At 45.5% G+C, this 25,342-nt stretch overlaps 2 protein-coding genes across 4 annotated transcripts in view; both read left to right on the top strand.

Moving 5' to 3' along the window:
• Nucleotides 1–1,187: 1,187 nt before the first annotated feature.
• Nucleotides 1,188–7,809, top strand: chst10 (carbohydrate sulfotransferase 10). Its single transcript, XM_083633639.1, has 6 exons — nucleotides 1,188–1,295; nucleotides 1,734–1,865; nucleotides 1,955–2,064; nucleotides 3,232–3,457; nucleotides 5,191–5,296; nucleotides 5,562–7,809. The coding sequence occupies exons 2-6, from the start codon at nucleotides 1,757–1,759 to the stop codon at nucleotides 6,118–6,120; spliced, it is 1,110 nt and encodes a 369-aa protein (XP_083489765.1). The 5' UTR covers nucleotides 1,188–1,295; nucleotides 1,734–1,756; the 3' UTR covers nucleotides 6,121–7,809.
• A 3,465-nt stretch (nucleotides 7,810–11,274) lies between these two features.
• Nucleotides 11,275–25,342, top strand: part of LOC310773841 (mitogen-activated protein kinase kinase kinase kinase 4-like) — a 105,369-nt gene continuing 91,301 nt past the window's right edge. For all 3 annotated transcript variants that reach the window (XM_083633816.1, XM_083633815.1, XM_083633814.1), the window contains exons 1-2: nucleotides 11,275–11,519; nucleotides 11,883–11,948. In XM_083633816.1, coding sequence (XP_083489942.1) covers nucleotides 11,463–11,519; nucleotides 11,883–11,948 — 123 coding nt within the window. In that variant the 5' untranslated portion in view covers nucleotides 11,275–11,462. The remainder of the gene's footprint in view (nucleotides 11,520–11,882; nucleotides 11,949–25,342) is intronic.

Below are 25,342 nucleotides of genomic sequence, written 5' to 3'. Positions count from 1 at the left end.
ACCCAGCTGAGCCGAGATGCGTCAAGCTGCCGGCAGCTAGCGGGGCGACCTCCGCTCTGACGACATGTCAAAATAAAAGCATATTATTAGTGGCCGGGCCAGCGAAGCGGCAGGGCCACTTATTGTATTTGCCTGTATTCTTCTTCTCCCAGGAAGTTAGACTTCCCATGCATGAAAATATACCGAACTTTGCACAAAGGTCCAGTCCCAGCCAAACTAAGTTGACGTGAATTCAACACACACACACACACACACACACACACACACACACACACACACACACACACACACACACACACACACACACACACACACACACACACACACACACACACACACACACACACACACACACACACACACACTCTGACGTCCTTGTTTGACTTTTATTCTGAAATGTGAGCGCCGCGGTGTGAACAGGAAGCAGTATTGTGGAGTATTGCGGCTAGCTTTGATCTGCTGGAAGTGATGAGAAGTGGGATTACAGGTACTACGGCGCCATCATGTGGTACAATGAATAATTTGAAATATCCTCTGCTATTCTCTTATGCATTGGATGGAGTTGAAAGAGAGTGGCAGGGTTTATGGGAAAATTAGACCAAAGGAATACACCACTTTTCTTTAATAAAAAACAATGGTCTTGTTATGGATTCTCTTATTACGGGTTCTTGCAGTCTGAGCCATTTTATTATGTGCTGTATCACACTGCAACACTTCATTTCTCTATTAGACTATTTATTTTGTTGGGGAAAGGGGACTGGGGAAAACGATTTTAAGAAGGTTTTGGCTTTTTTGACTGTTCTATAGTGTGATAGCTACTGTTATTTCATAGTTCTGGTTTTCTTATTTGCAATCTGGGAACCCAGTCTATTTTTATTTTTTCAAATAAAAATAGACTGGGTTCCCAGATTGCAAATAAGAAAACCAGAACTATGAAATAACGGTAGCTTCCCAGATTGTCTTATTTTGTAACATTGTCAGATTCAGTGTTGTATCGGAGAATATGAAGTGTGTTTGGGTTAGTTATATCCTTGTCCTGCAGAGGGCAATACGACCCCTAGTAACAACACCGGGAACTTGAACGAGGAAGAAAACGAAGAAGAACGTGTGCATTGTCACGACAAACCTCTAGGCGGCGACAGTGGATTGTTTGTAGCACATTAGCAGCGTGATGCTAGTATGAGGAACATAAAGGGGGTACGCGGGCTACAAGCTACAACAAGCATGGCATTATCATCATTATCAAGCATTTTAGAGATTGTGCAGCTATGAAGTAGCTATAGCTAAACAAGAAGGTAAGATACGAGACTGCTGTACTGATCTGCCAGCTTTGATACATTGCATTTAGCTCGCTGAGACAGGGCAGGACTTGGCTAAAGTTGGCTAACTTACATCATGTCTGGTCAACGTCAGGGACAGGTGTGGTTAGCCAAGTGATGATGTTTGGAAACGCCAGACTGACCAGCTAACGTTATTTGACTAGCTTGACAGTCGTAGCCTTTAGCTAGCTTATATGACGATAACACACTAGTACTAACACACGGCAGAACAGATCTAACATTAGGCTAGCTAACTGATTGCAAGCTGGCTTACTAATAACGCAAGCCTGCTGTCCAAGGCGGACAGATGCTGTCTCTGTTAGCCAGTGGATATAGCTAGCAGCATTTAGCCGTGTGTGTGTGTGTGTGTGTGTGTGTGTGTGTGTGTGTGTGCGCGCGCGCGCGTGCATGTAGGTGGGGGCGCCTGGTGCTGCCGAATGATGTCTAAAACTATGCGGCACCACTGGCTGCTCCTCGGGGCTTGCGGCTGGGTGCTGCTCATCCTCATGTTTGCCAGCAAATTCATCAACTTCAGAGCTGCAGACGGTAACTTTAGCGACGTTATTCTTCCACATGGTGACTGTAGGTAACTGCTGACATCTGATTTATTCCACTGAAATCTGTATGTTCTTCAGATTATGGAGAGAGGACCGGTGGACAGAGCTGGACGGAGCCAGGCACAAAGGTGCTTCAGTCCATTCCTGTGTCCAACCCAGAAAAACCAGCTCCAAAGCCATCAGATCTGGTAATAAATACAGCAGATCTAACACTATCACTGTTTTGTTTTTACATCATCTTTATTCTAATCAATTATACATTCATCATCTTCAAATAATATGCCTTCTTTTTTTGTTTACACACTCCCTCCCTCCTGCCCGCCCCACCTCAGAACGTCCTCTCCCATAACACACACACACACACACACACACACACACACACACACACACACACACACACACACACACACACACACACAACATTTTAGATCACAAGCATGGTGGGGTATCAGAAGTAGTAATAACAACAATATCAATATTCAATAGTACAAATTATAAAATAAAAATACAGACAACAGAGCCTCCTCTTCACCATTCAGCCATCTGTTCTTGGTCAAGGAAGTGCCTTCCAGAATATAGTGGATAACCTTGGTCCCATATAATCAAGGAACGGAGTCCATACACAATAAAAATATATAAATTTGACCTCTAGACCAGTATGTCAGGTATTCCATGGGTAAAAGGTCAAATACTACTTTATGCCACTCTGAAATTGATGGTGGTTTATTTGAGATCCAGTTTAGCAGTATGCTTTTATGTGCAGCATATGTTAACACATGAAATCCCAACAAAAGGCATACTGGCATACTGGAACTTTATTGAAAACAGAATTCAACTTTGAGACTACTTCACCCAGAAATCCTGAATATGTATACAGGTCCACAAAGTGTGTATAAAGCTACCAACCTCCTTACTACATTTAATACACATAGCTGACTTTTTTGGGGTCCATCTTATTTCTGAGTTCAGACGATATCTGACGGCGATGTAGTAACCTGAGTTGTAGTTCCTTTGCTCTATGGATATGCTGTTAGCATACTCCCAAATGTCTTTCCCTGTAGCTTCATCTATCTCATTCTCCACATCAAGGTCTTGAGCCAATGTTACTTTGTACCTTGTTGGCTTTGTTGAGCGCCTCGTAACAGTGTCCCACTACAAAGTAACCTATTGCTACGTATTTGATCAAGTAATTGTTCAGTGGGTGACATTTCCAATTTACACCCAGTTTGAGTCTGAATAAAGCTCCGAACTTGTAGCAACCTGAAAACGTTTGTTCACCGCGCTTGGTTTGACAGCAAATGGATCATATTGAACATCAGGCAGTAACATCAGGGTTGTATGTGTGTGTCTCTCAGCCCTCAGTCGTCCCCTCGGTGGCAGACTGGCCGTCGGTGGTGGAGAGGCGAATCGAGTTGCTCTCAGCCGCGTGTAAGAACAACACCCTCAGGAACCTCACTCATGTCTCCATCAGCAAATTCGTCCTGGACCGCATCTTCGTCTGCGACAAACACAAGATCTTGTTCTGCCAGACGCCTAAAGTGGGCAACACACAGTGGAAAAAGGTCCTCATTGTGCTCAACGGTGAGTGTGGGCTGGATGGAGGTAGTAACACAGGATGACGCAGCGTAATAACGATGATGATGAGGCATGACGGACCAACCGTGACCTTGTGTATTCACTGCAATGCTTCACTCAGTTACAATACTCCTGCTGTTCTGCTATTACGCTACATTAATTAAAATATACTTTGTGATTGTGTAATAATTCAAAATTGGCAAAATTGGCCCAAAATCATATTAGAATATTCTCTCAAAACAAAACAAAAATTTTGAATATATTCAAATACCCTTTTCTTTTTTTTGCGTGCGTGGCAAGGCAAACCAATACAACCAGAGAGCTAATATAACTACTTGGTATATTTATTTAAACATAAACATTTTTTTTATTTCAACATATATAAATATTTTTCATATTTATTCAGTCCGTACTAATACAGTAGTAGCCTACACTTTTGTAATGTTTTTAAATAATCAGGCAAACAATGTATGTTTTTTTACCTGGTTAAAGTCGCGCTGAACCCAAAAATGACTTTCAAATACCTGGGTATGCAGTGCACCTATTTAATAATGTATGCAAAAAAAACCCACAAAAATCTAATTTCTTTAGTTTTTCACACTTTTTCACATCAAAAGTTCATTTTTCAAGATTTCATTCATAACAGTAATCTACAGTTTGCTGACATCACCTAGTACTATCAAATTTCTACCCCATTTCAACCAATCATATCACGACATGGCAGCTGTCAATCAAATCTTCATTTCAGGATAATTTTCTCTTCCAAAAGAAAGAGAAAATGGCGCCTAGTGCCTGTCGTCTGGCAGAATTCCTATCCCATAAATTAACTACTAACTTGGCCAATTTGTGTAAAACATGAACAAAAAACAAAAACGGTAATGTCTAAGAATGCAAAGAAATGTAACTGGCTCGTTAAAACCGTTAAAACGCACATTCCAGGAATATCGTATTTACAGCAATAGCGATAAAGGCGCGCGCTTGAGAGCCTGGTTGTCAGGGGTCGCCCCTCGGAGATTCCAGGCGGGTGGGCAGCACCCATGCATCGGATTGTCCGCTCGCTCCGCACGAAGCAGCTGCCTGCCTGGTACTCCGCGGATCCCACTCACGTAGCACGACAACATGCTGAATCCCACTCGATTTGGGGGTGGAACATGCCATGATTGGCCAATGCCAAAGCCAGTCCCCAGAATTGTCAAATCAAATCATCGACACCTGGCATTGTGCGGCTTGTGGTCCGCCTCTCAACCCTGTCATCTCAGACAAGATTTGTTTGAGTCTCCGACGCTCGCGCTATTGCATTCGCCTCCGGTTCACTTAGACTTTAAATGTAAAAAAAAAAAGAATTTAAATGTAAAAAAATTATAATATTAATTTTCATATTCGAATATTCTTTTAATGTTTTATATTTGAATATATATTCGAATATAGAATATTCTTTGACAGCCCGAGCCCACACGTACATGGCATTATACACTACTTCATGAAGGTAAACTAAAGCACACTTATTTGGTCCTATACAGTAACTAAGGGAATAAAAGTAGTTGGTCCTATATACAGTAACTAAGGGAATAAAAGTTGGTCCTATATACAGTAACTAAGGGAATGAAAGGGTTAATCATATAGCGTGTTATTTCACATCGTTCCGTTAAACTGGCAGGAATGTCACATGGTACTTGATGGTACTTGAGCGTCTCTACTCTGATGTCTTCCTGTCTGTTTTGTGTCATCGTCTGTGTCAGGAGCGTTCTCCACAGTGGAGGAGATCCCAGAGAACATGGTTCACGACCACGAGAAGAATGGCCTGCCCCGCCTCTCGTCACTCACTCCACAGGAAATCACAGAAAGGTTAGTTTTGGATGACTGTGTTTGTTAAATATAGCTTCATCTGGACCAGGTGGAAAGGTTAGTTTTGGATGACTGTGTTAATATAGCTTCATCTGGGCCAGGTGGAAAGGTTAGTTTTGGATGACTGTGTTAAATATAGCTTCATCTGGGCCAGGTGGCAGGATGGCTCTGTGGTTGAAGGGGCCCTAAAAAAGTTTGACCATGATTTACTATCCACAGCTGCTGTAATCTTACCCATGCCCCCTTGCTGTGTCCCTGGAAACAGATTAAAGACGTACTTTAAGTTCTTCATCGTGCGAGACCCCTTCGAGCGCCTGATCTCGGCCTTCAAGGACAAGTTTGTGAAGAACCCGCGCTTCGAGCCCTGGTACAAGCACGACATCGCTCCGGCCATCATCCGCAAGTACCGCAAGAGCCACCGCGACGACGGCGGCGAGCGCGCCGGCTCCGGCCTGCGCTTCGAGGACTTTGTCCGCTACCTGGGCGACGCGGAGGGGCGCCGGCGGATGGACCGGCAGTTCGGCGATCACGTCATCCACTGGGTGACCTACGCCGAGCTGTGCGCGCCCTGCGACATCCACTACAGCGTGGTGGGCCACCACGAGACTCTGGAGCAGGACGCCCCGCACCTCCTCAGAGCGGCGGGCATCGACCGGCTGGTGTCCTACCCGGCCATCCCGCCCGGCATCACCCGCTACAACAGGACCAAGGTGGAGCGCTACTTCTCGGGCGTCAGCAAGCGGGACGTCCGGCGCCTCTACGCCCGCTACCAGGGTGACTTCCACCTCTTTGGCTACCCGAGCCCAGACTTTCTACTGAACTGAATGACAAACTAAAGAAAGAATAATCATACGGATGTCTCTAACATGCATCTTTAGTCAGTGTTTGGTTTACTGAGAACTAAAGCTTGTATCGTAGCTGACTGTGCCATAGAGCAGTGAACACTACAAGTTTCCAACCAGGCAGACAGACGTACAAGGCCGGTATGCAGTAGTTCTCACTGTAACCGCTTAGTTACGGTCTAGCCTCCTGTGTTGGACTAACTGACTTGATTGTGGGTGTGTGTGTGTTGCCGGTATTGGCCATGACGGACAAAGTGCTTCATAATATTCTTATTTAACAATGCGTTACTATTAAGGTATTTTTCCTGAGTGTGGGTGGGGGTGATTTTTTAACATGTAGTTCTAGTGACAGACTACAGTGAGGAGAGGCAGCAAATGGAAGGATTTGAACATAATACAGCTGCTTGTATGGTAGCCAACATCTACCACCTAGTAGAGTCTCCAGAGTGAGATTGAACTGTATTCAAAGCTGCACTATTTGGGTTTGAGGCAGGTTGTTGAAAACGAGGCGTACTGGCGTAGGTCAACAGAATAAGCTGTAAAGAGACTGTAGGGCAGTGGTTCCCAACCTTAGGGTCATGACCCTAAGTGGGGTTCGCCTGGAATTCAAATTCAAAATTTCTCAAACAAAACGACACCAACCACAACAACACACCACACACAATTTAAAACTACCGAAGATGATTAGGGTCACTTGCAATCTCTTTTTCTTTCTTTCTTTCTTTTTCTAGTTCTGAGTTAAAAGTGATATCATCTTTTGTTCTCTTGGGTGACACCTATGGCGATGAGTGGTAATTGCAGGTGAGATCCAAACAGCGCAAAGGCTTCCATCAATTAAATCAGAATTCTGAAAATAAAGCTAGAATTCTGAGATTAAAATCAGAATTCTGAGATTAAAGTCAGAATTCCGAGTTAGGTTGGGAACCCCTGCTGTAGGCGTTAAATGGGGGAATAAAAAGTTGCGCTCATGTTGTAGGTTTATGCTTGAAATGTCCTTGTATGGCAGAGAGGAGAACTCTGCACTGGATACAGGCCTGTTGCCCTGTAATGTAGCTACTGTAGTGCACTGTATGGATCATTGCCTCCAATGTACCGTCCTGTGGAGGAAAGCTTGCGTTTTTGACACCTCGTGTCGTTTCTGTTTCACGCCAGCAGGAGGCAGGCTAGAGGCAGATGAACACGATCTCTTATCGGTATCATCAGGCTGCCAGAGCCTTTTGACAAGGAGGGTCAAGAAGAGCAAGAACATCAAGGGGATGGAGGGCAAAATGAAATTGGACATTGATATTTTGATTGATATTTCAATGGAGTATGGGCTGCCCTGTGCTGTTGTACTAAACTAGAGGTTCTGCTCTATAAGCTATAGCAACTTCTGTCTCCAGGGTTTGTTCGTTGGACTGTTACAGTATGTGTGTAAACGGTACGTTGAAGGAGCTTAGCAGCACTGAACTTGAAGGATCCTATTTTCTATTCTCCTCAGAAATGTATTGTGTAAATGTTCTTAACATACATGATGTTTTTGTATTTATATGAAGGAACATTGACCTGCTGACTCCTCAGACAGACAGTGGCTGCTGGACTGTGAGACAGTGCTGCTGCCCATGCAGCCACCTGTGCTGACCTTATGGACGGGCGCTCCCAACACGAGGACAGCGCTAGCAAGTCATAAAATGCAATATAAAACAACACATGCACTCTTGTTTGTTGCATACTTGTTTGTTGCTTTCTTGATCATTTGAATGGCTTCAGACTTTAGTTTTGCCTGCTAGAATGCTTTGTAATGTTGGAAGGTGAAAGTAATGTGTGTGTGTACTAGAATATATAATGAATATGGGCTCTAAACAAACAAGCACCCATCTGTGGTAGACCCTTTTCATAGAAACCGTTTTGATGTGGTTAAGCAGGTGTAACCAATACCATCAATGATGGTTCCAGTGCCAGGGCTCTCATTAATGTTATTGATTACACCTGCTTTACCACCTCAAAACGGAAAAGCGCCTATAAGGAAGTGAGCTAAAAGGACGGTGTAATCTTTATACGGTACCCCCCTTTTAAAACAGCTGCAATAACATCAAACATCCACAGGGTGGCAGTGAAACATTTAAAATTAGGCTACTTGGTGTAACAAAGTGCAATCGGTTGAAGGTTGAGCTGCCAGTTGTGTGTGTGTGTGTGTGTGTGTGTGTGTGTGTGTGTGTGTGTGTGTGTGTGTGTGTGTGTGTGTGTGTGTGTGTGTGTGTGTGTGTGTGTGTGTGTGTGTGTGTGTGTGTGTGTGTGTGTGTGTGTGTGTGTGTGTGTGTGTGTGTGTGTGTGTGTGTGTGTGTGTGCGTGCGTGCGTGCGTGCGTGCGTGCGTGCGTGCGTGCGTGCGCGCGCGCATGCGTGTGTGCGTGTCCACAACACTTCTTGGTTACTTCTCTCATCCTGTCTAACTGGTTTCTCCTGCTGTGTTGAGTTGACGTTTGTTTAACGGATAACAGATTACCCTTGTCTGTTTGGCATTTTGTAACTGAATACTGATACTGAAGGGATATTCTTGTCATCTTTCTTGGCAGTGGGCATGTTTGTGTACACAGATTCAGATATTCTTATTTAGGTATGAGTAGGAAGCAGTCTGGGATATAAATACAGGGAAGTAGCAATGGCAATAAGACCTCTGTTTTTATGTAGTGAGTGGTGACCCTTATTATACTGAACTTGAACAAACTTAACTTCCCCCTAAAGGGCTGTGTGTGAAGGGCTGTGTGAAGTGTGCTTGGGATTTTATTGTGAAGGGCTTTGTGAAGTGTGTGTTGAACTTTTATTGTGAAGGGCTGTGTGAATTTCATTTCAAAATTTGATTGGAGGAGAAACCCCTGAGATGCACCATCTTGTTTTCGAGGGGGGGGTCCTTAGGCACAACAATTAACAACACTAAGCAAAATAATATACATAAAAATAAACAATCCAATAACACAAAACAATCAACATAGCCTAGTACAGAGACATAGAGATAGGGGCTCTCACACAATCCCAAACCACACCCGTTATGTCTATTACATGTCATATTTATCAACCATAAACAAGGAATTAACAAATTAACAAACCAAATCACATTATCATGACCATGGTATGGCAATTGTGTGTTTGGCTTTTATTGTGAAGGGCTGTGTGTGAAGTGTGTGTTTAGCTTTTATTGTGAAGGGCTCTGTGTGAAGTGTGTGTGGGGCTTTTATTGTGAAGGGCTGTGAACGAACCTGTCGATCAAACAGTGTGGGGACTGGGGAGAGCCTCTTCCCACACGCCACCTGTCAATCAGTGTGGGCGGAGCCTCTTCCCACACATCACCTGCCAATCACAGTGTGGGCGGAGCCTCGTCCCATACATCACCTGTCAATCAAACAGTGTGGGTGGAGCGTAGATTTTCTGAGTAAAATCACTTGTTTTTCTGTGCATCAAACTCATGCTTTGGCAAGTTTTGGAGGCGATCGGAGCAAACGTCAATTTCCCCCCCTTTATTTATACAGAGGGGGAGTCTCACTGAGAGCAATGCTCTCTTTCATGAGTGCCCTGTTCTCATTCACATCTGCTGATCTGCTGGCCACTGATCAGCTCCACTGGAGCGGTTGGGGTCAAGGGCCTTGGTCGAGGGCACCTCAGTGGTGGTAATGAGGGAGGGGAAAGTCAGTGCTGCCTTTTCACTTTCCCCATCCAGATTGATCGTGCCGGTCCCGGGGATTGAGCCGACGACCTTCCGGTCACACGCTCGCTTCTCTAACCTTCAGGCCACCACTGCCCCAAATTAATTAACCCCCAAGATTTATTTGTGTGTGTGCAATGAATGATTTATTCCTGAATACTGTCTGAAAAGTATCTCTACTATAACAATGGAGATGCTGAACCTCTGTTCATAATAGTCAAAATCATTATTATACATTCTTTATTAGGAATTAAGTCATGCTAAAATTTAATATTTTTTTTTATCTTTCTGGGAGACCTTCTCTGGCATGCCGTTAGAGTCTCCTGCCGGTCCCTGGACCCACTTTGGGAACCACTGGCGCTGCACTAACATGCACAGCCTCCCTGCTGAGATTGCTCACTTGCCACACCCATGATTACCAATATTGACAGTGATGTCTCACATGCGCATGTCCGCGCAGCGCTGCTCTGTTCATATGTGTGTCTTTGCTGTGCTATTTGCTGTAAATATGTGTCTAGGTGAGTCGGTGAGGGGTAGTGTTGCATCAATCATGTCAGTATCCATGCCTGATGTGTTCAGGCGAGGCCCAGCCCTGTTCTTTCTGTGAATTAGCCGACCGGCTTCCTGTGTTTGTGCAGTTCTCAACCCCAGCTCGCTCACCTAAACCGTTACAGACAGGATAAGACCGGATATTGGGCGGTTTAGCCTTCAAAATAAAAATGTAAGTAAAAATCCAGAAAAAAATGATCTGGGTGTCCAGAACTGCAAAAATTGTATAAAATAATGCAGTGAAATTACAGTTATTATAATATGACACGAAGTGAAACTCAATCTGTAAAAGTCAGGTATACGTTTTGTGTTTCTTTGAGAATTTATGTGAGAACAATGACAACTTATTTTAAGCATTTTGCTGTTCTTCTCTAAAGTAGCATACCGGTACTTTGACAGGTCAGTAGTTCACCCGGATCTTGCATAGGGCCTTTATGAAATTATAATTTTATTTTTTCGCATGTTTTTTTAGTGGGGGGTTCTTATCTGGAGGAAACCCCAGGGAGGGGAGCATATGCAAACTCCACACAGAAGGTCAGTTTTTTGACGCGATAGGCCCACCTGTGCAGTAGTAGGCACTATAGGCACTGAGGACCACCGTCAGCGGCCACAGCGTCCCAGGCGGGAATCGAACCCAGGACCTTCTTGTTGTTGTGAGGCGACAGCGCTACCACTGCGCCACCGTGCACTGATTTGAAACAGCTGATTTGAAAACATAAAAACATTTAATTTACCACATTTTCCTTCTTGGCCGCATTCCTTATTTTTAAACCTTGGTGGGTTGTATTAAAAAACATTGCATTATATTAAGCTTTTATATTGAAAGTTATAACCGGAAGTCTTTTTATAGTTGGTAGTTTGACACTGCTCACACAAGCTGAGCTGAGAGAGAGAGAGGAGAGGAGAGCGAACAGAGAGCCTGCTGCCTGCCACCTCAACATGGAGTAGCGACACCCCAGTATCCACGGCTAAGGAGCGGATCCCACAAAGAGGACTAGGCGGCGGCCTCCGGTCACTTACCCCCCGCAGTGTCCGCAAATGATCCAGCGGCAAACACCGTCAGCAAACGCGAAGGAAAGATCGTCTTTTATTTGAAAGATGGCGAACGACTCTCCAGCTAAAAGTCTGGTGGACATAGACTTGGCTTCATTGCGGGTGAGTGCTGCCCGAACCGAGGCTATCTCTTTTTGTTGTTTGGAAAATAGCATTGATTTCTTCCCGGCGCGATCAAACGCGTGTCCTTCAACCAGACAGATATGAGCGAGTTTTATCATTTTCCCAGAGGTTCCCCCCTCGTTATAACACAAGTATTGCAAATGAGCGTTGAGCCATAGCGAGGTGTTGCCAGTGTCTGCTTTTCCTTTGTTCGAGATGCATTTGGCATGGAGCTAGGGGTAGATCAGGGCGCAACAGCTGGCTCAAAGTGGACATTGTTTTTTTTTAAATAAGAGATCTATTAAAATGGCTTTTTAGGGTTCCACTGAAAACTAAACCGTATTTGTGTCTTTTGCTTTTCAGGATCCAGCGGGGATTTTTGAATTGGTCGAAGTGGTTGGAAATGGCACCTATGGACAAGTCTACAAGGTTGGTTGGAGGCGCAGTGCATGGCCTGCCTGTCCTGTTTTTACACTGGAGGCTGAGCACAGCCAATGTTTTTCTACTCGTCAGGTCTAGTGTAGAGCTAGGAACAATAGCATCCAGCAAAAAACAACAACAACTGACATCTCTTTCGATGCAGCCATGACAGTAGGGCCTATATTAAGGCTGGGGACTAGAGATGAACACAGCCTAGGTGCAGATGTTGAGGCCGTTTGTTTTTTGGGTTTCCTTCTAAAAGAAGTGTCTTTTGTGTGAAGCTGATGTTATCATGATTGTTCATGGGTAGGGTGGGTGGGTGGGGGGGGGTTCATGGTATGAGTAAAGCATGAATCAGTCAGCCTACAGTCCAATGCATCACCCACCTTACATCACACCCCTTCCTGAAAAAAGTAGGCAGGCAACGGATGGGGGGGAATATGTCATACTGTACGACTAACCCTGGCTGTCGGCCCTGTGCACCGTCTCTCCAAAATGTCATATCCTGTCGAGTACACTGGGAGAGTTTTCCAGTTCAGTGGCTGGGAATCCCACTGTACGAGCCATCTGCTTCTCGGTGTCACGTTTCTCTGTTGAAAATGAACATTGCGGCTGTTGAGAGACATTGCCAAGGAGGGAGAGACAGTGAGTACAAAAAGTCAAAGATGGAAGGATGTGGCCTTGGGAGAGAGCCGTCCGTCCTCGTCCGCAGCTGTAGTCGTCCTTCTTGTGTGGTGGTGGTGGTTGTTGTTGTTGCTGCACAGACTGTTAGATGCCGTTCTTCTAACCATATAAAAAACACGATTTCAGACGGACAAGCCCGTCTTTATTGTCACACGATCACACATCAACACATGCACGGAGGGCCACAAACACACACATGCTGACGGTGGCCGGTGAAATTTGTCCTCTGCATTTAACCCATCCTGGCTTGTCCTTTCCTCCGGGGGGCAGGCCAGGAGCAGTGGTCGCTTTCTCGTACAGCGCCCGGGGACCAACTTCGGATGTTGTCGTCACTGGTCAGATGACGATGACGATCTGATCTTCTGCATGTTTTTAATGGGGGGGGGTTATATACGGAGGAACCCCCCTGGGGGAGCACGGGGAGAACATGCAAACTCCACACAGACAGAAAGGCCCTTACGACGAGATACCCCACCTGGGCAGTAGGCACTGAAGATATGGGGGGGAACACAACCACAGCGCCCACAGTGTCCCAGGCGAGAATCGAACTCAGGACCTTCTGACTGTGAGGCATATAAACCTACATGTGAAAGCAGAAGCACAGCACAGCACAGGCTGGTAGTAAGGCTAGCAGCGGCAGGCTAGCTGGAAAACATCAATTTGGATGTGCGTTAAGCGGCTAGCGAAGCGGACTATTTAATTCTGACAGCCTGCAGTGCTCCAGTGACCTGCATTCAATCCCCCCAGGGTGTGCTGAACGAACGGCCAGGATCTCCCCTGCCCCGATGCACTGAGGAGAACACATCTGTGTGTGCGTGTGCGTCTGCTCATATGGCCACCAGACCTGGAGCCAGGAGCCAGCGAAGGTGTAGACTGGGCTGGATAAAAAAAAAAAAAAAAAAAAAAAAAATCGATATATCGATATTGAATCGACATTCATTTGAAGGAACTGATATCGATTCATAAATATCCCAATATCGATATTTTAATATAATGCCTTTCCCCGTGCATTCTTGAAGCTTTTAACCCTGTTAGACACGCGTGCTTTGGTTCTTAGCGGCAACGAGGTCTCCTAAAAACATCCGTAAAACATAAATATTTTGTAATAATGTACTGAGGGTAATGAGGTAATAATGTGTTAGAGGGTTCCGTGTACAATTCAGTTCTTTGAGAATCTCTTTCCTATCCAAGCACATTTGGTAGTGTAACTGAAATATCGATAAATCGAATCAGAAATCGAATCGAATCGGGACCTTGTGTATCGGAATCGCATCGAATCGGGGGAAATCGGTTGGCGATACCTACCGAGCCCTGGTGTGTGGACAGTTGTCAGTGTGACGCCCCAGCTTGCATACATGCTATCTTCTTCCTAGCAGATGGTTTTGAGCTGGCCCCTACGGGACGACAGAGAATGACCACTTCTCTCTCTCTCTTTTTGTCCCCTCATCATAATCTCTCGCTCTCTTCACTGTCCGTTGCTAATTCTGTTCTGTTCTGAGTGCCTGTGGGTGTGGAGCTGGTACTACGCGACAAGGCTGTCAGGTGGTTAGCCCACAGTTGACACAAAGACGTGCTTGTGTTGTGTGTTTTTGCCCCGCACTAGACGGAGCCAAATAGAGGATACCGCCGCGGTCGTAGGTAGTGCGCCGTATTAGCCATGATACTCAGAGCTCGCTGTGGTAGCTTCCTGTTGATCAGCTGGCGGTCAGTGCAGTGAGTGAGTGCGACGTGAGCTAGTTGGATGAGCATGTGCTGGCCTTGGGGGGAACTTGGGGGGGTGGGGGGGGGTTGCAACTGGTAGAAGAGCAGCTGTCCAGCTCCAGACAGAACCTGCCCTCCACACTCACAAAGCTGAGTTTGTCTCTCCTGGCTTTGGGTCTCCCTCGGTCCGTCGTCAGCCAGCCCGTCAGTTAGGTCCACAGAAAGGAGTCAGTTAGGTCCACAGAAAGGAGGTGTTTGTCTGCTGCTGGGTTTCAAACGCCAACCGCCTGAATAATCAACCCCCCCCTCCTTCAACTGAAAACGGGGTGGAGTTCCTTCTCCCTCTGAGGCCGTTTTCTGCTTTGTCAAGCGCTTGGTCACAGTTTGCTAAGCCCCCCCCTTTTTAGATAAGACAATGTGGCCCAGGCTGTTTTCCTCATTGATTGTGGCAACTTTTTGATTCTTTTGAGACGTTTCTTCTCCATTGGCTTTTCTCGTCTATAATAAGCTCCTTGACTCTATAAGCTCCTTGGAAAGAGTTTCGATTTGAAATTCAAACGTATTCTTCTCAGTCAGAAGAAAAGTGCTACTTATGTGATTTGCTTTTGATACCCTTGTGCCACTAAGCGAGTGATGATAGGCCTTAATTATCCCAAATTGGTACTCAGCCACTTGATAACGAGCCCACATCATTCAGTTCAATTCTTTTCTGGAATCAGAATATTTCGCTGACTGCCGGGCAGAAAGCTTTTTGAGAACATTTCGCTGCGATACTGTTCAAAAGGGAAAATAGCGTTCTGTTTTTTAAAACGCAGCGCTGCTCCGAGATGGTGCAAATATGGTGAAGACCTCTGCTGGTCCAGGATCACATCATCACACCAGGAACCTCCTGGATGCCTCCGCTATGTCGCACTTCTTTCAACTTTGCTTTTGATCTCACAACATTGACTGGAGCAGCATCCTTTGAAAAATGACACCAAGGTTGTTGTTTTTTTCCATCCGTGTGGAAGAAGACTGGCTGTTAGACAGCGATCACAGACCTGCTTTAGAAGACTGGCTGTTAAACAGTGATCACAGACCTGCTTTAGAAGACTAGCTGTTATACAGTAATCACAGACCTGCTTTAGAAGACTGGCTGTTAAACAGTGATCACAGACCTGCTTTAGAAGACTAGCTGTTATACAGCGATCACAGACCTGCTTTAGAAGACTGGCTGTTAGACAGCGATCACAGACCTGCTTTAGAAGACTAGCTGTTAGACAGCGATCACAGACCTGCTTTAGAAGACTGGCTGTTAGACAGCGATCACAGACCTGCTTTAGAAGACTGGCTGTTAGACAGCGATCACAGACCTGCTTTAGAAGACTAGCTGTTAGACAGCGATCACAGACCTGCTTTAGAAGACTGACTGTTAGACAGTGATCACAGACCTGCTTTAGAAGACTGGCTGTTATACAGTAATCACAGACCTGCTTTAGAAGACTAGCTGTTAGACAGCGATCACAGACCTGCTTTAGAAGACTGGCTGTTAGACAGCGATCACAGACCTGCTTTAGAAGACTAGCTGTTAGACAGCGATCACAGACCTGCTTTAGAAGACTAGCTGTTAGACAGCGATCACAGACCTGCTTTAGAAGACTAGCTGTTAGACAGCGATCACAGACCTGCTTTAGAAGACTGACTGTTATACAGCGATCACAGACCTGCTTTAGAAGACTGGCTGTTAGACAGCGATCACAGACCTGCTTTAGAAGACTGGCTGTTAGACAGCGATCACAGACCTGCTTTAGAAGACTAGCTGTTAGACAGCGATCACAGACCTGCTTTAGAAGACTGACTGTTAGACAGCGATCACAGACCTGCTTTAGAAGACTGGCTGTTAGACAGCGACCACAGACCTGCTTTAGAAGACCGGCTGTTATACAGCGATCACAGACCTGCTTTAGAAGACCGGCTGTTAGACAGTGATCACAGACCTGCTTTAGAAGACTGGCTGTTAGACAGCGATCACAGACCTGCTTTAGAAGACAGGCTGTTATACAGCGATCACAGACCTGCTTTAGAAGACTGGCTGTTAGACAGCGATCACAGACCTGCTTTAGAAGACTGGCTGTTAGACAGCGATCACAGACCTGCTTTAGAAGACCTGAAATGCCATGTCAGGGCTGTACAGTGCTACGGGAAAAATCGGTCTGTGCTATGAATGAATTTAGCGTAGTAGCACATGTGCTACGTGTGAAAAATGTTAACGTACAGGCCTGCATGTCAAGGTTCCTGTGGCCACGCCTCTCATGCTGCTGGCTCTCTAGCGGTGATCGCTGGTCGTAGGAGCCAAGCCAAGAGGGCAGCAGCCATTGGCCCTTTTGGAGACGAGCCAGATTACAGTCAACCTCAGAACGCACAGCACAGCACAACTTGCCTGATGCCCATAATGGAAATGACGTTATGTCGCTTTCAAATTACTTAATTTTGTTTGGCCCAATTTGCTGATAGGAATAGCTTGGATGGGAACACACTTCTCATATCGAGTATAATGCACCTCAGCAGCGCTTTGGAAGGCGCTGTCGTTTTTTTTATTTTGATTTGTTGGCAGTTTTTCTCAACCACAGTGTTGATCTTGAATAGGGCTGGGTTAAGGTGTCGACCCAGTATTGAAACTTCTCCAGTCAAACGATATACCTGCACTCAAATCCTTCTTATCTAGAAGAAAATTACTATTTGTTTGGTTTTGCTCGCAGCCAATCACTGCAAGTGTTCTTCGATTTAATGTGACGTGTGAATTTGGCCCGCTCACCGCAGCAGCTACAACCCATATAGTCTGTGGTGGTGGTGAAGTCGAGCGGTGTATGTGTGACGGAGTTGATATCGATTTAAATACTCTATGGTATCGCGGTGTCACTTTAAGGGCAGCGGTATTTGTGCCGCTAATGTACTTTTTTAAACGATACTCAGCCCTCATTTGGAATGCAAAGCATTTGGTAGTAATTAAAGCAAGGTTTTGGTGAGTTAGTTTCAGCTTGGCGTGGTTACCATGATCAGTCACAGTAAGCAATGCATTCATGTTTTGCACGTTTGCATCATTCCTGACCAGAGATGGGGACTTGGACTTGAGACTTGGACTTGAGTCGGACTTAAGTCGCACACACAGGGACTTGAGAGACTTGACTTGAGACTCGTCCTCCTGACATCCTCCAGGTGTATTAGTGTATTCATCCTCACCTCTGCTGAAATAAATTGGCACATACAGTAATTAAATTATGTCATTAGAAGAAAACAGAGCAATTTAGAGAAAGAGTGGCGTCAGCGGAGGACCAAAATGCGTGACTCATTAGCCAATGAACAGCCAGGAGGGGGGTTCTCGCACTACTTTTGAATGCTAAAATAAAGCTGATAATGTACAATTTGATTCTTAAAAAAAAAAACTTTCAAAGTACAACACAAACTGTCCATTTTGCTGCAACTCGACAGTGCTGCTTAATGCAGGACCTTACTTTCTGGAACTCTTGAGAGAGTAAAAAAGTGGTCCATTGGAGTGAATGGAGATGTCGCGACTGTTCTATATGCACGGCTCTGGAAGAAAACAACTCTGAGTGAACATTGTTACATTGTGTGTGTGCCCAAGGTGCACACACACTGGACTTCATGTTGGTTCTAAATAGGGATGCACTGATATGAAAATGTTGGCCGATAATAACCGATATTAACATTGCCGTTATGGCCGATAACCGATATTTACCGATGTCGATATGATCTAACACATTTCTATGATAATTGATAATCAAATTTCGTACGTACGCATACTGAAAAACACATGTAAAACACTGAATTTGAAAAAGTCATGCATTTATTTATTTCCAAAAACATTTGGAAGAGCCACCGCATTGTTTCCTCAGTCACAATATGAACATTTTGGCCAATACGATAAGCGATATTAACATCGCCACATGGGACCCATGCCGATGTATTAAAAAATGACTCACATCGGCCGATACCGATATGATTGCCGCCGATACATCGTGCATCCCTCACTCAGTTCTAAATAACTAGTCATTGAGACCATTATGCCACTTTTACATATCGCACAGTTGGCGGCAAGTCATTCGTTAAAGTGGTGCTTTCTTCTCTGCACTCGCTGAAAGCGCTGCTCTTGCATGGCACAAAGAGACACTCTCTCCCTGCCTCCCCCTCCTCCTCCCCCCTCCTCCCTCTCTGTCTTTATCAGTTGGCGCTGGACCAGTTGGCTCAGTTGATCTCAGGTGTCTCGCTGTGGATGTAGGGATTAAAAAGAGAGAGAGAGAGAGAGAGAGAGAGAGAGAGATGATAACATGGAAAAAAGACACAATTCCTCAAGTTGTGCTTGGTATGCAGGGAAGATTCCCCCCTCTGCTCTACAGAATGGCCATATATAGTCAGGCCCGAGGCTCCGGAGCCCCCGCTGACCTGCCACTGCCTCCTCCGCCGCCGCCTGCTACACATCCATGGGCTGTGCCAAGGCAGTAAGCACCACTACCCCACTGCTGTGTCTTCTTCATCCAGTGGGTGTCATCTGTGGGGGGAATTGACTAGATGACAGCGGGGACTAGTGGGTGCATCACTAGCAGGGTCCTACCCGGGCTCACCAAGCAGACTAAGCAAGCGCTGACTATGAAGAAATCATAATGCACATGCGTACTATAGAGAGGCAAAGTGACCGCCTACTTCCTGCTTCAGCACTGGACCGGAGATTTTCATCCGCCATTTATTTTCCCATCGACATTTCGTAAAATGCCTCCTTAAAAATAGTTTTTACTTGGTCAAACCAAACGGTTCAGCTATATTTAGAATCAGGAGAGACCATAGAACATTTCACTCCGACCAAAACGTTAAAAAAAACAACGCAGAAAAAATATTTTCTTCAAATCTGCGTTTTTTTTAAACGTTTTGGTCTGAGCGAAATGTTATGTGGTCTCTCCTGTTTCTAAATATATCTGAACCGTTTGGTTTGACGAAGTAAAACAATTTCTATAAGCATTTTACGAAATGTCTATGGGAAAATAAATAGCGGTTGAAAATCTCTGGTACAGTGCTGAAGCAGGAAGTGACGTTCCACTTTGGCTCTCTATACTATATGTGGCACTCTATATGTGACGCAATCTCAAAGTTCCCAAAGTCAAAGAGTGATCATGTTAAATAATCGTGATCTCAATATTGATTAAAAAATAATCGTGATCATTCCGACCATAATCGTGCAGCCCTGCTGGAAGGTGTTGTCTAAAGACTGGGTTCACTTGAATGAATACTACGGGTGAAGAATAGCCATGGCTAACTGGTGCATTCCCAGCAATGTTTATTAATGTGCACTGGCCCTGTTAAATAAACCAACAAATAAATAATAAAGAAAGTGACCCTCCCCTCTGCTCACAGTACCAGTTTCCTCATCCTGCCCGCCTCCTCAGCACGCCACTGCAATGCACAGTCTGCTGGCTGATAACAGCATTTAGTGGGTTGCATACATTGAAAAATAGTAGGGCTGCAATAACGATTATTTTCATTATTGATTAATCTGTCGATTATTCTCTCGATTAATCGATTCGTTTTTTGGTCTATAAAATCTCACAAAATGGTAAAAAAAAATGTCGTTCAGTGTTTCCCAAAGCCCAAGATGACGTCCTCAAAAAATGTCCACAACACAAATCAGTTTACTGTCATAAAGAAGTAAAGAAGCCAGAAAATATTTACATTTTAGAAGCTGGAATCGTAGAATTTAGATTTTTTTTTCTCAATACTCAAAACGATTATATATCGATTATCAAAATAGTTGTAGAGTAATTTTCTGCCGATCGACTAATCGATTAATCGGTGCAGCTCTAAAAACTAGACCGAATCACTGTGACGCCGCGTCAGCAACAAAAGTCAATAACATTCAGTAAATAGCGAAGCTGTGCGTGTCATTACTTTAAAGTTTATTATGTACTGTATTCATGTACTAAATATACAAATGCCAATTACTAATAATAATCTGCATGAAAAATAAAGACAAAAAATCAGTTATAATGATCATCCATCCCCAAATTAAGTGATCACTATAAGAGGAGTGCACTGTATCTCCTTCTACCATTTACTCTGCTGCATATTTTTGCCAGGCAGCTTGGCTGCCGGCCTCCATCTGGCTCTGTCTGCAGGTCGGAAAGAAGCTGACTGACTGACAACCCTCAAAATAATTGACTGACTGACTGACTGACTGACTGACTGACAATCCTCAAAATAATTGACTGACTGACTGACTGACAATCCTCAAAATGCTCGAGTGGCATCACTGATGGCATCCCTCGCTGATGACATCACTGAGGACATCACTCACTGAGTGATGACATCACTGATGAAATTGTTCTGGTCACTCGGAAGGCTGACTGACTCACAACCCTGAGGACATTCATCGACAAAATGTCATCGGTGGCTGGCAGCCAGCTAGCTGCCTGGCAATATTTTTTTGCCAGGCAGCCAGATGACGGATGACGATCATGGGTGATGTCCTTAGTAATACACATGCTGCCTGGCATATAGAGATTCTGCGCTTGTTTTAAAGTAATGTGAAACATGCATAAACAAAAAAATTCTTGCAAAACTTTTTTTTTATTTATTTTTATTATGTACAGCAAATCTTATTTGCACGAATAGCGATCCTTTGTTTACTATTGAATACACATAAGCTATGATGATGACTAGATACAAATAAATCAATAAATACAATTGGTTCTCAAACAGCTCTGCTGCTAAGTAAGATACTCAAGCAATTGTGATTTCATCAGTGATGTCACTCGAGCAATTGCGATGTCATCAGTGATGTCACACTGTTGCCAACAGTGTACCTGGGACATCTTTTTAAGTTTGCCATTTTTTTATTTTTTTTCATTTACAAAAGGAGACAAACTCAGAGATCCTCTGATCCAGCCCACTCCCACGAGTACCTGGTCGCTGTCAACACTGATTCACCTAAGGGCTATCCATTTGTTTCACATTTTCATTTGAGCTTTTTGCCTTTTTTAGGGGTATTTCTTCCTCTTCGCTTACACAGATATCGTGATGTATCATCCTACATGAAATTTCCTGCAATGATCGATTATCGCAGAATCGTCATACCGTCGTTATCGAGGGTCAAGTATCGTTATCGTATCGTGAGTTCCTCTCATTCCCACCCCGAGTAGTGGCTGAGAGCTCCCAATATTCTCCCCAGTCTTTTTGAATCAGTTTCCAGCTGAATAATTGAGTTTAACAATTAATAATACGTGCACACTGATGGATTAGGATTTTAAGATTTGATTAGGATCCCCATTAGCTGATGCAGAACATCAGCTGCTCTTCCTAGGGGGCAGATGGTCAGATGATGGGGGCCATGCGGCGGCAGTGGTCTCTCCTGCTCCTCCTGTATTAGGACACATTAGGTAAAGGTCCTGGGAGCCAGGGTGCTGATTGGCTGTGTGTGTCGTGTCTGTGAGGTCAGGATGCTGATTGGCTGTGTGTGTCTGTGAGGTCAGGGTGCTGATTGGCTGTGTGTGTCTGTGAGGTCAGGGTCTGGGGGTGTTGAATGTGTCACCCACTCAGGCCGGGGGGGGGGGGGGGGGCAGGGTCCCGTCCCATGTCACTCTCACCCTCTTTATCCATTATCCTCACCCTGCTCACAAAGTGTGTGAGCGCGCGTGCGAGTACACTTTTTTTTTCACATGCTATTTAAATAGTTGAACGCTGGCGTGAAACGTTTCAAGCTCACACACACGCACATACACACGCACACACACACACGCACACACACACACACACACACCCTTTCACTCTGCATCCTCTCCAGCTGACAGACAGTGTCCAGTGCTTTTGTTCCCTCTCCCCCACACTGACCCTCTCCTAATGGGTGTCACAAGACCCACAGCGGCCCCTGGCTGGCCACAGCACTGCCTGAACAAAACATCTCTGTGTCTCTGTGTGTGTGTGTGTGTGTGTGTGTGTGTGTGTCTGTGTGTGTGTGTGTGTGTGTGTGTGTGTGTGTGTGTGTGTGTGTGTGTGTGTGTGTAGCTTGTCGAGCCACCTCATTATCGGAGTGGTGTTGAGATGAGACACAAAGCGCCGGCAGATGAGACAGTGTTGAGTCTCTCTGTCTCTCTCCACTGCCTCTACAGGCGAGACAGTGTCGAGTCTGTCTCTCTCCACTGCCTCTACAGGCGAGACAGTGTCGAGTCTGTCTCTCTCCACTGCCTCTACAGGCGAGACAGTGTCGAGTCTGTCTCTCTCCACTGCCTCTACAGGCGAGACAGTGTCGAGTCTGTCTCTCTCCACTGCCTCTACAGGCGAGACAGTGTCGAGTCTGTCTCTCTCCACTGCCTCTACAGGCGAGACAGTGTCGAGTCTGTCTCTCTCCACTGCCTCTACAGACGAGACAGTGTCGAGTCTGTCTCTCTCCACTGCCTCTACAGGCGAGACAGTGTCGAGTCTGTCTCTCTCCACTGCCTCTACAGGCGAGACAGTGTCGAGTCTGTCTCTCTCCACTGCCTCTACAGACGAGACAGTGTCGAGTCTGTCTCTCTCCACTGCCTCTACAGGCGAGACAGTGTCGAGTCTGTCTCTCTCCACTGCCTCTACAGACGAGACAGTGTCGAGTCTGTCTCTCTCCACTGCCTCTACAGGCGAGACAGTGTCGAGTCTGTCTCTCTCCACTGCCTCTACAGGCGAGACAGTGTTGAGTCTGTCTCTTTCCACTGCCTCTACAGGCGAGACAGTGTCGAGTCTGTCTCTCTCCACTGCCTCTACAGGCGAGACAGTGTTGAGTCTGTCTCTTTCCACTGCCTCTACAGGCGAGACAGTGTTGAGTCTGTCTCTTTCCACTGCCTGTACTTGACAGCTCTGTTCTGTTCACCATCACATGTCCCATAGAAATGTCTTGTTTTTAACGTGCCAATAGGCACTCAGAGACCAATCAGGCCTTGCGTACAACGGCCGCACCTCGGTAACGGCCAAGTCCTATTTAGAGGCTTGTTATTTTCACAATGAATGAATTCCTCCTCGTTAGACCCACTCCACTCGTTCCCATTCATGCCAAAATACAGTTGGAGCCCATTTCCCAAACAAAGTCCATCCTCCTGGTTTTACCTCTCTCGGATGACATCATTTCCATTCGATTTCATTCACTGGCCGCAGTGGCTAGTGGTTTCAAACTTCACTGGCCGCTTATGAAGCCAAATGGCTAGTATATTATGAGACAACCAACCAGCTGATGTTACTTCCCCACGTTGCCACTAGGGCTGGAGTGATTACCGGTTTAATGATAAATGGTGAGAACATTCCTGACTGTTGGTATTACCATTTAAAATTATAGTTATTAAAAGCGTGTTGTTTGATTACCGTGCTTTGAAAAACAAGCTGTGCACCATCGACCAAAGTCAGCAACAGTCTCGGGTTTTCAATAAAAAACTTTCAGTGAACGTATCAGGACTTTTTGAACTTTTTTGACCACATTTAATAATACCGCAATAATACTGATAACCGGGATAACTTTGATCACTAGAATCGTGATATGACATTTTCACACTGTTTCATCTCTACTTGCAGGAGTTTTTCCTTTTTGAAATGAGTCCTGAGGAAAAGCTCCACTGTGGAGCCTCACAGCTGCTAACTAACTGCTAGCTCTACTGCTAACTGCTAACTGCTGCTAACTCTACTGCTAACTGCTGCTAACTCTACTGCTAACTGCTAACTACTGCTAACTACTGCTAACTGCTGCACTGTGATCAATCGTCACTCTGTTATTGACCTGCCTCTCCTCACAGGCTTCCGTACTCTCTCCAGTCGTCTCCTGTCCCATCCACCCCTGCTCTCTCTCTCTCTCTCTCTCTCTCTCTCTCTCTCTCTCTCTCTATTGCATGCATGTGCTCCTGCCATCTTATTAGGGCTGCACGATTATAGTCAAAATGATAATCACAATTTTTTTTGATCAATATTGAAATCACGGTTATCACTATTACTCTTTGATTTTTGGAACATCATGCATGTATTCAACAACAAAAATACTTTCTTTGAACTTGTCATCTTGATCTCCTACCAAGGAAAGTTTAAACATAAACGGACAAATGCGCCGGCTGACTCTATGTTCTCGAGCTGAAACGACTGTACAGCGTGTTTTGGCTTGAGGGGCGGAGCCGGAGCGCACCACCGCCAGGGGAAGGGGTGCGCTGGATTCACAACACAAGACAAAACGAGAGCAACATGGGCGTCTGGGTTGTGTTGTAGCGGTAGATTCCCTGCCTACCAACACGAAGGTCGCAGGTTCGCACCCACGTGTCACCTCCGGCTTGGTCGGGCGTCCATACAGGCACGATCGGCTGCGTCTGGGGGAGGGAAGCCGGGCTGGGGGTATGTGTCCTGGTCACTGCACTAGCAGCACCTCCTCTGGTCGGTCGGGGTGGAAGGGAGCTGGTGGGAATAGTGCGATCCTCCCACGTGCTACGTCCTGCCGGTGAAGCTCCCCGCTGTCAGGTGTAAAGAAGCGGCTGGCAACTGCGCATGTGTCGGAGGAAGCATGGTGCTGGTCTCGGCTTTCCCCAGGTCGGCAGAGGGTGGAGCAGCGACCGGGGCAGCAGGGGGGAAAATTGACCCAAGTACAATTAGAAGAATAAAATAAAACAAGAGCAACATTGCTAAACGGAATGCGTCACGCTTGATCTCGATTTGATCTCGATGGTTGCTTTAATTTCTTTTCATGATTCATGATTGTGCGGAGCCAAAATCTTCATGGTGATTAATATTCCATCAAGTGTGCAGCCGTACGTCTTATTCAGCCGTTCGTGTGCGCTCTCCCTTCCCGTTAAAGCGTCCTCTTGATCTCAGTGGGTTGCGTGATCCTGTTTCCTGTCCTCGCGCCAGCTTCTCCTCTCTCTCTCTCTCTCTCTCTCTCTGTCTCTGTCTCTGTCTCTGTCTCTGTCTCTCTCTCTCTCTCTCTCTCTCTCTCCGTCCATTCTCATCACCACCTCTCACACGCAGGCCGCCTCTGCCTC

Source organism: Poromitra crassiceps (genome assembly GCF_964638095.1).
Source record: "Poromitra crassiceps genome assembly, chromosome: 3".
NCBI lineage: Eukaryota > Metazoa > Chordata > Actinopteri > Beryciformes > Melamphaidae > Poromitra > Poromitra crassiceps.
This window is presented reverse-complemented; position numbering and strand designations above follow the sequence as displayed.